The following is an 11167-nucleotide window of genomic DNA, read 5'->3' as shown; positions in this document are numbered from 1 at the left end:
CTGTGTTATGCAAATTTTTCTTATCTCGGGCTTAATTTTACAATCCAACGGTTTAATTGATTATGATGTGTGGCTTAATTAAAACGCTTGAAAGGTGCCTCTAATTAGTAAATATATAAGATTCTATTAGAATCTCTAAAAAGGCTTATATTTAGAAACAATGGGCGTACCTTGGTATTCAACGCAGGTTGGATCGACATTCGTGGGTAGAGGGTCACAATGGATATAAGATACTCTCTCCGGTTCTTTTTACTTTACGTATTAGATTTATGTCAAGTCAAACGTTGCAAAAAGTTTAACCACATTTATATTAAAAAGTATCAACATCAACGATACCAAATATATATGTACTATGAAACTACATTTCATAATCTATATCTATATCTATTAATAAAAGGATTAACACTTCATGAATTTCAAGATGATATGCCGGCTCAGTCTTTCGGATGTGCTCATAGGGGTAGGATGTGCATGTGTGCGTTCATAGGAGTGAGTGCATGCACGTGTATATGAGCGCTTGCGTCTGTGCTGTGTTCAAAAATAAATAAAAGGACTAAAGCTTCTTCCTCCCTAATTTTCGTTCGTTATTAGTTTCACCCGTCAATGCTCGTTTCGTCCGTCATCATCGGTGAGTATAATTCGTCCGAGCCGGGTGAACTGAGCCCGCCCGTGCGCTCTGGCCCACCTATCATGTTTGTAGCAAAAAATACATGCCGATGAGAGGATTCAATCCCCAAACCTAACGTCCAACAGATAATGGCAAAGCCAACCGAACTAGTTGTGTTATTTGAAGAAACAAATGTAGATTCAGTTGTTAAATAGTCCCACCTTGCTCCCTCAAATCCAATCTACCCAATATGCATACATCTTTAATCTCCTTGGTATATCAAGAAGCCATCTAGCGAACATAGTGAAGTGTGGGTCTCATGTTTCCTAAAGATAAAGATGGAAAGAAGGGATTTCCGTGGTTGACAAAAAAATAGGAAGGTGGGAACCTGTCCAGTAATAAGAAGGAAAGGAGGGCTTTTGGGGATTGAAAGCGAAAAAAATAGGAAAGTAGGAAGTTGTCGCGTAATAAGAAGGAAAAGAGGGATTCGGGGAAAAACTGGGAAACCAGCCATCCCGTAATAAGAAGAAAGTGTCCTAACAAGGAAGAAGGAGAGAACAAAGAAGGAAAGGAGGAATTCCGGGAATTGAAAATAAAGAAAAAAGGAGGGATTTCTAGGATTGATGGAGAAACATAGCAAAGTGAGAAGTCGTCCGGTAATAAAAAGGAAAGTGTCCTAATAGCCTCGTGACTTTTTGTCATTTGTTTTGTCCCATAATGAGGTGTTGATCTCTAAAAAGATTGTGGGAACAAAAGTATACCAGTTAGAAATCATTCAAAAGTGGCCCCCCTCAAAAACATTCCATCCTCTGCCACTAGCTATAGTCCCACGAACGCGAAGTTTTACCCCTCCCATAAATGGAGAGAAAATTATGTTAGAATTGTTTAACACCTGCAAGAAAAACTATGTCTAAATCATAATTATTTTTTTACTTATTGTTCATGTACAATATATTTAAAAAATATATGATGAAAAAGATAGTACATGTTAAAAATATTTTCTTGATTGTTGGATACGAATAGTGCTATATACACAGTCCCTAAACCTAGCCAACATTGGTTCATGAAAATCAGTGTTACCTCCGTAGTGAAGCACAAACATTGTACTAGAATAAACTTTACTATATACAGTATAATGCGATATGTTTTGGGCATCACTAAGCAACTCCAACAAAGGCATGAAGGGATACTGACAACCAGGTAGATATTTATGTGATTTAAATTCCACACACCTTTAGTACACTTCTGAAATATGTTCATATTTTTTCCGCAATACATATTTTCATGGCAGCATGGAGGATTTCAAAGAGTTTGTTCATGTCATCATGCCTAGCGGTGGATCGTGGAATGAGGAATGGGGGTGGGGGGTCTTGAGCAATTGGGTTAGAAAAGTGTGGTTTTTTCACCCGTTGCAACGCATGGGCATTTGTGCTAGTGAACCTAAAGTATTGATTTGGCTTCATGAATGTTGATACATTTTTCTAGAAGTTCGGTCAAAGTAAAGATATTTTGACTTCGGACAAAACTTATATGCAGATAAAAAAGGACCGGTGAGAGTGCTTGTCATTTCATTATTTCCTTCCTAGTAGCCTATGATCATGATGGATATAAATATATATCACTATAGTGATAATAATATCGACAACAGCGTAAATTAATATAGACCAAAGTGGATGGGCCATAATAACTTCAACAAAACCAGTTTCCATCACTGCTAATGTGACCGGTACCGGTAGCTCGTGGGAAGAAAACCCTCTACGTTTACATCCATCGTGATCAAAGATCCTTGCCTAAATTCAACTTCCAAGTTCCATGAAAAAGATACCATAGTTTGACTAGTAGCTTTAAAGGTTCATTGGCCATTATGTTCTTAATTTTTATAGTTTAGCAAGAATAGGTACGGCTAACTATCTCAAGATAGACATCCACCACCAAATAAGCAAAAAGACTATTATATTTCCTAATTTGTGAGTGATTGGTTACTGACCAACTGCTAATTAAGTGCGATTTGGAGACTTTTCTCGAGCATATAACTACCTCTGTTGGAGCTACAAATATATTCTTGTAGTGGCAAGCTAATTATTGGCTAGTCAACATGCACTTCACAATGAGAAACAACGTGCACCACAATGGACTTAGATCGAGGGAACTTGTCTATAAATGAAGCCATCGCCATGTTCGATTGCAGGATGCATAAATCAAAGTAGTACGACAATAGCATATCCCCTGCTACCCTCATGATAACAATGTCGAGTAGTTTCTCGCAAGAGCTTCTCATCTCCACTCTCGTGCTACTTGTCCCTATGTACTTCTACTTTAGGTATAGTAGTAGATCAAAGAACCCAACAATGCTTCCCACAAACTGGCCAATATTGCACATGTTACCTTCCTTCCTGGCCAACTCCCACAACTTGCATGACTATCTCTCCATAGTGCTTGCCGAATCAGGCCACAACTTCAAGGCGCATGGCCCGGTTGGGAGCGGGATGCGGTTGCTCATCACCTGCGACCCCGCGAATGTACGACACATCTTCACCACAAACTACACCAACTTCCCCAAGGGAGCAGAGTTTGCCGCCATCTTTGACATCATGGCTGGTAGCCTCTTCACCATTGATGGTGCACCCTCTCTTCGGCCGCGCGCAAAAATCCAGAGCGTGCTTAGCAGCCCACGGTTGGTTGCTAGTATGGCAACTTGCTTCCATGACAAGGTGGAGAATGGCCTTCTACCATTATTTTCCCACCTGGCAAGCACCGGCACTCCGTTCGACATGCAAGAAATGTTTTCCAGGTTTATGTTTGACTTGGCTGCCACACCTCTCTTTGGCGTGGATCCTGGCCTCCTGTCCTTCTCCTTAGACATGTCGATGCCACCCATGGATGCCGCGGTCGTGATGGACACGGTCATGGAGGTGGGATTTATCCGACACTTAATTCCAACCTCTTGCTGGAAGGCAATGAGGCGCCTAAACATCGGCTCCGAGAGGAAGCTTCGCACGGCGCACACGGTGCTAAGAAGATTTGCTGCAGAGATGATCGAGGAGAGGAGTAAGATAACTCTCAATAGGGGAAGATGTGCATTGAGTAATGATGATGAACACGAGGATATTCTATCTTCCTACATAAATGACCCAGACTACACAGACAATGACTTGCTCCATGCGGTGCTCCTCAGCTTCATGCTTGCTGGGCGGGACACGATTGGTACCACTCTACCCTGGGTCTTCTACAACCTCGCCCAGAACCCTGGCATTGTATCAATTATCCACAGTCAACTCTCACCCATTGCATCGCGCAAAGTACCCGCGAGTACGGGTGCCATGATGATCTTTGAACCAGAGGATACAAAACCTCTGGTCTATCTCAGAGCTGCGTTGTACGAGACTCTTAGGTTGTACCCATCGGCACCTATTGAGCGCAAGACAGTGGCTGCTGGTGATATCATGCCGAGTGGCCATGAGGTGAAGGTCGGGGACACCATCCTTATATCTCTCCACTCCATGGGGAGAATGGAAGACCTATGGGGTAAAGACTGCCTTAACTATAACCCGAATAGGTGGTTGTCAAAGGATGGCAACACCCTAAGGTACGTACCATCTCACAAGTTCTTGGCCTTCAACTCAGGCTCGAGGATCTGCCCTGGCAAGGAGATTGCGGTTATGCAGATGAAGACCGTCGTTGCGACTGTGTTGTGGAACTTTGATGTCGAGGTGGTGGAAGGGCAGATCATCCAGCCCAAGCCATCTTGTATACTACAGATGAAAAATGGATTTATAGTTAAACTGAGGAAGCGAGAATTGTAACATTACACAATCCTTGTGTTTAAACTTACTTAAGGGTCCTGCATGGTTCTTCCCAGACCTGGAATCTCAGTATTGTATTTATATACATGGATTGCTATTTATATGATAAAATAATAAGGACATATGTTTAAATTTATATCTATTATTTGCATACATTTTCTGTTGAGTCAGGGACGAGGATGAGGATTGAAGGATAGCTTGCCTCAGAAGCATTTTCTGTCTCTCTTGGACGGAGGAGTGGGCATAGTTGGCCTGGTTGTGGATGTGCTTTGTATTTTGTCTTGTTGATGCACTCATGGTTTCTACTTAGAATCAATCGAGAGGCCATACCTAGATTATTAGCATTTTTGTTTGATTGAGCTGTATGTAATCAGACATGTTTAGGTCGCTATTCAAGTTGAGTGAATGAATGCGCACCAGCTCCATGAACATTGGTCCTCATTGAGCCCACCTATCTACTCCACTGGTACCACGTTTTAGACATTAGCAATGAGAGAGAGAGACACACACACACAGAGAGAGAGAGAGAGAGAGACGAAGCCATCTAATGTATGGCAAGAACAAATGTTATACAGTTGGCTTTGATATATGGGACCCCTTTGATAGTTTGTTTATCACTTTTGGATACTAATTATTTTCTAAGGAAATGTCATTTATCGCATGTGGAATCAACATCTGTTTTGAAGGAGTGTCACGAAGGATATACATTTCTTTCTTCTGTTGCTATCGACCTACAACCACCATGGTATTAAATATACACCACGATCAAAGTTTTAAATAGCGGCATAAGCGTTAGCAGATAAATGGGTGCTATAGTGCCGAGATAGCGTGCTATATATTTAAAATTATGACCAATATACATAATAATATGGATCACCATGAAATAAATATGAATCGCAATAAATAATAAGTAATAATAACATCGACAGCAAAATATATTTCTTTGCTGCTTCTATGACCGGGTAACAAGCGAGAAATGAGCACTCTATATTTTAAGCATCACAGTCATAGATCCTTGTGTGAATACAACCGTAAGTTATCTCCAAATACACATATTTGTAATAATGGCATTAGTGTCCATTACTAACTTGACACTCAATTAACCAAGAATTCGGTTATTTTGCTTTGGAGTCCAATGTTCTTTTTCACGTTTTCTATGCTCACCCGGCGGGCCATTTAGGTACGGGCGGGAATAAAACCTAACACTGATACTGTACTATATGAATTATCTGCTGTTGCAGTCAATAGCTATTTTTTGTCTTCATTTCTGATTCACTGGATCTAACACTGATGATGTCGGTTGCTTGCGCGTGTGGCCATCCGGTGGCATGTGACGTCGTGGTTGTGTCACATGCCGGTGGCCAGGTTGGCCGGTGATGCCCATGTCATGTGGGTTGGGTTGTAACGGTATTAGCCCGTTTTCTGTCAATTAACCAGGCAATTCTCTTCTCCTTAATCAATGAAAATGGCAAATCTTTTGCCTTGTTTCAAAAAGTTAAGTAAGGACTCAAAGTAACATGCCCACATGTAGATATTATTTCCTAATTAAATAGATATTCCTTGCATGTTGAATAAACATTCGAGCGGGAGGAGGGTCACAATCAATAGGACCAGCCTATGATCATGATGGATATAAATATATATCACTATAGTGATAATAGCATCGATGACGACGTAGATAAATATGGACCGCACTGGATGGGTCCTAATAACTTCAACAAAACCAGCTTCCATCACTACTAACGTAGGCGGTCCCGATAGCTTGTGGGAAGCAAAGCATTTACGTTTATATCCAGCGTGATCAAAGATCCTTGCCTAAATTCAACTTTTAACTTCCATGAAAAAGATACCATAGTTTGACTAGTAGCTTTAAAGGTTCATTAACTGGCACATTTCTACTTTTCATAGTTTCAGAAAGAATAGATACGGCTAAGTATATATCTCAAGATGGACATCCACCACAAAATAAGTGAAAAAGATTATTGTATTTCCTAATCAGATAGTGATTGGCTACTAACCAAGTGCTAATTAAGTATGATTTAGAGACTTTTCTCAAGCATATAACTACCATTGTTAGAGCTACAAATATAATATTCTAGTTGCTAGCTAATTATTGGTTAGTCAACACGCACTTCATAATGCGAAAGAACGTGCACATCAATGGACTTAGATCGAGGGAACTTCTCTATAAATGAAGCCATCGCCATCTTCGATCCCAGGATGCATAAATCAAATTAGTACGACAGTAGCATATCCCCCACTACCCTCGTGATAATTTTGTCAATTAGTTTCTCGCAAGAGCTGCTCATCTCCACTCTCCTGCTACGTGTCCCTATGTACATCTACTTTGGTATAGTAGTAGATCAAAGAACCAAACAACGCTTCCCACAGACTGACCAATATTGCACATCCTACCTTCCTTCCTGGCCAACGCCCACAACTTGCGTGACTATCTCATCATACTCCTTGCCGATTCAGGCCACAACTCCAGGGCACATGGCTAGGTCAGTAGCGGGATGCGGTTACTCATCACCTGTGACCCCACGAATGTCCAACACATCTTCACCACAAACTATACCAACTTCCCCAAGGGAGTAGAGTTTGCCGCTATCTTTGATATCTTGATATCATGGCTGGCAGCCTCTTCACCATTGAGTGCACACTATCACTACATCCACGCGCAAAAATCAAGAGCGTGTTTATCAGCCCGTGGTTGGTTTCTATAATGGCAACTTGTTACTATGACAAGTTGGAGAACAGCCTTCTCCCATTCTTTGCCGACCTGGCAAGCAGCAGCGACGGGCCTCACTTCGCTCTGCTTTGGCCCAAGCCTACCGGTGATGGGCCTCGTTTTGCTCGCTCTTCAGAAGTTTGTCTTTCTCTTTATACTTGAATTTGGAGCATGACATAACAGAAGAATCAAAACTTCTATATCTATCCATCGTTAATGAAGAACCTTGTCTAAATTACATTTTGTATACTCCATGGAACGGAAGAGCCGCAGTTACTATCTATTTAACGTGTTGGGTCACATTCTCTATGTGTGTCTCATATGTGTGGACTCTTCTCGTTTTTGTAACACCATTGTCGTGTTGCAGAGTTTTATTATATGTGGTGTTGTAGACTAGAGAATGGGGGAAACTAATGCTACAGAGGCGCATGCACGAGTGTTGGATAGTTTGGCCTTTCTGGTGGCATTGCGGTTGCGCTCGATGGTGTCTACGCATGGCTGGGTCGGTGACGGGAGATGTTTTTTCGGTGACCGCGCCACACTGCTCCCACTAGAAACCAATGCCTAAAGTTTACATATAAAAATAAAAAAATTGGCGGATCTATGTGACTGCTAGTTCCATAAAAAAGTTATATATTTGTAGTATATTACTAGATTATTTTGATTTGTTCAGGTTTTATGCCCACCCAAATCGATTTGGCTTTCATATGGACCCTAGTAGTTAATTATTCCTATTCCCTCCGTTCTTAAATATTATTCTTTTTAGAGATTTCCATATGGACTAAATACAGATGTATATAGACGTATTTTAGAATGTAGATTCATTCATTTTGTTTTGTATTTAGTTCACTAGTCGTTAACCCGTGCATCTGCACGGGCTAGCAACTTTAATGTTAGATACAACGAAGTTGTTACAAATTAGCAATGCCAGACAATAATATGAATATCTGGATATGGGTTATTGTTGCCACTGATGCATGTTTGTCTTTGTTGGATTCCCAATAAATTTTATGATGTTAAAAAATGGGTTTTTTTTCTATTACAGGTACTGTTATTTTAAGGACGCTATCTTTTCTGTTTGACGAACGGATGGTTTTTTTTACAACGTTGGAATTGTCACAAGCCAATGTTTGGATGGGGACATTTATGTTTGGCAAGATTTCTTTTTATCAGATATAAATTTTCAATTCAGTGGTCTACTTAGTTTTGATGACTTGAACTATCCGGCCATATACAGGAGCCGTGGTTGCCTAAAAAATGTACGGGAGCCAATGTACATGCTTTCTCTTTTTTGGGAGAGATGCTTTTTTTTTTTCTAATTGGCAAGAAGGCTTTCACTACTAGCTGTTTGTAACGGAAGGGGCCTTTTTTGAGACGGAGACTATCTCCTTTCTCTTTTTCTTTTTTTTTTTGAAACTAGACTATCTACTTTCTAAAGGAACGGGCGGATACCTTTTGTATTTCGTTTCAAAAATTGGACGTGTCAGATTTTTTCTTTTTTTTTGGAATAGACCACGGAAGCCAAGTTACCTAAAAAATGCACATGAGCTGAGGAGATGTTTTCTCTTTTTTTAAGGAGCGATGCAACTCCTTTTTTAATTGCAGAAGAGTTTCACGAATCTTGCATGTCAAAAAGGATATCTCATGGATCTTATAGAGTTTTTTTTACATCTAAGATCATATATACTCCCTCCGTTTCTTTATCTAAGATGTATTATTTTGAACATGGTGACCAAGGCGCACAATTATAGAGGTCTTATGACAAAAGTACCCTTGGCAAATTTGTTGGTTAGTGGCAAGTAAATCCTTGAGTCCCAGAAAGTAAGAGATACATGCAATCTAGAGAGAGATAGTTTTCTTCTTTTGATACAAGGACATACAAAGGAAATCAGGATAGAGATACTTTCCTCTTTCCAAAGGGATAAAAAGGGAATTACGAGGAATTAGAGCAAATGCACCTTACATTGTGAAATTTAATGAAAAAACTAATACACCTAATATAAAGGAATTGAGGGAGTATAGAGTAATTATGGAAGGACTTTATCATTTGCTTTAAAGGAATATATGGATTTTTTTTTGAAACATTGGCCGTGTCATATGTCTTTTTGGAAGGCCGGAACCATCTGTGTTATGCAAGTTTTCTTCTTATCTTGGACTTAATTTTACATTCCAACGGTTTAATTGATTATGATGGTGTGGCTTAATTAAAACGCTTGAAAGGTGCCTCTAATTAGTAAATATATAAGATTCTATTAGAATCCCTAGAAAGGCTTATATTTAGAAACAATGGGCGTACCTTGGTATTCAACACAGGTTGGATCGACATTCGTGGGTAGAGGGTCACAATGGATATAAGATACTCTCTCCAGTTCTTTTTACTTTACGTATTAGATTTATGTCAAGTCAAACATTGCAAAAAGTTTAACCAAATTTATATTAAAAAGTATCAACATCAACAATACCAAATATATATATGTACTATGAAACTACATTTCATAATCTATATCTATATCTATTAATAAAAGGATTAACACTTCATGAATTTCAAGATGATATGCCGGCTCAGTCTTTCGGATGTGCTCATAGGGGTAGGATGTGCATGTGTGCGTTCATAGGGGTGAGTGTATGCGCATGTATATGAGCGCTTGCGTCTGTGCTGTGTTCAAAAATAAATAAAAGGACTAAAGCTTCTTCCTCCCTAATTTTTGTTCGTTATTAGTTTCACCCGTCAATGCTCGTTTCGTCCGTCGTCGGTGAGTATAATTCGTCCGAGCCGGGTGAACTGTGCCCGCCCGTGCGCTCTGGCCCACCTATCATGTTTGAAGCAAAAAATACATGCCGATGAGAGGATTCAATCCCCAAACCTAACGTCCAATAGATAATGGCACAGCCAACCGAACTAGTTGTGTTATTTGAAGGAACAAATGTAGATTCAGTTGTTAAATAGTCCCACCTTGCTCCCTCAAATCCAATCTACCCAATATGCATACATCTTTAATCTCCTTGGTATATCAAGAAGCCATCTAGCGAACATAGTGAAGTGTGGGTCTCATGTTTCCTAAAGATAAAGATGGAAAGAAGGGATTTCTGTGATTGACAAAGAAATAGGAAGGTGGGAACCCGTCCGGTAATAAGAAGGAAAGGAGGGCTTTCGGGGATTGAAAGCGAAAAAAATAGGAAAGTAGGAAGTTGTCGCGTAATAAGAAGGAAAAGAGGGAGTCGGGGAAAAACTGGGAAACCAGCCATCCCGTAATAAGAAGAAAGTGTCCTAACAAGGAAGAAGGAGAGAACAAAGAAGGAAAGGAGGGATTCCGGGAATTGAAAATAAAGAAAAAAGGAGGGATTTCTAGGATTGATGGAGAAACATAGCAAAGTGAGAAGTCGTCCGGTAATAAAAAGGAAAGTGTCCTAATAGTCTCGTGACTTTTTGTCATTTGTTTTGTCCCATAATGAGTTGTTGATCTCTAAAAAGATTGTGGGAACAAAAGTATACCAGTTAGAAATCATTCAAAAGTGGCCCCCCTCAAAAACATTTCATCCTCTGCCACTAGCTATAGTCCCACGAACGCGTAGTTTTACCCCTCCCCATAAATGGAGAGAAAATTATGTTAGAATTGTTTAACACCTGCAAGAAAAACTATGTCTAAATCATAACTAATTTATTTACTTATTGTTCATGTACAATATATTTAAAAAATATATGATGAAAAAGATAGTACATGTTAAAAATATTTGCTTGATTGTTGGACACGAATAGTGCTATATACACAGTCCCTAAACCTAGCCAACATTGGTTCATGAAAATCAGTGTTACCTCCATAGTGAAGCACAAACATTGTACTAGAGTAAACTTTACTATTTACAGTATAATGCGATATGTTTTGGGCATCACTAAGCAACTCCAAAAAAGGCATGAAGGGATACTGACAACCAGGTAGATATTTATGTGATTTAAATTCCACACACCTTTAGTACACTTCTGAAATATGTTCATATTTTTTCCGCAATACATATTTTCATGGCAGC

At 39.7% G+C, this 11167-nt stretch overlaps 1 protein-coding gene across 1 annotated transcript; it reads left to right on the top strand.

The window, feature by feature from the left end:
- Window positions 1–2826: 2826 nt before the first annotated feature.
- On the top strand, window positions 2827–4410 carry LOC119297924 (noroxomaritidine synthase 2-like). Its single transcript, XM_037575515.1, has one exon. It carries the CDS (start codon window positions 2845–2847, stop codon window positions 4408–4410), a length of 1566 nt encoding a protein of 521 aa, XP_037431412.1. The 5' UTR covers window positions 2827–2844.
- Window positions 4411–11167: the final 6757 nt, after the last annotated feature.

This window comes from Triticum dicoccoides, chromosome 5A (genome assembly GCF_002162155.2).
Source record: "Triticum dicoccoides isolate Atlit2015 ecotype Zavitan chromosome 5A, WEW_v2.0, whole genome shotgun sequence".
NCBI classification, from domain to species: Eukaryota; Viridiplantae; Streptophyta; class Magnoliopsida; order Poales; family Poaceae; genus Triticum; species Triticum dicoccoides.
The sequence above is the reverse complement of the archived record's forward strand: the minus strand, read 5'-3'. Positions and strand labels throughout refer to the sequence as shown.

Bases quoted from the DNA above. Each gene is read 5' to 3' on its own strand.
- LOC119297924 (XM_037575515.1), top strand. From the start codon at position 2,845: ATGATAACAATGTCGAGTAGTTTCTCGCAAGAGCTTCTCATCTCCACT.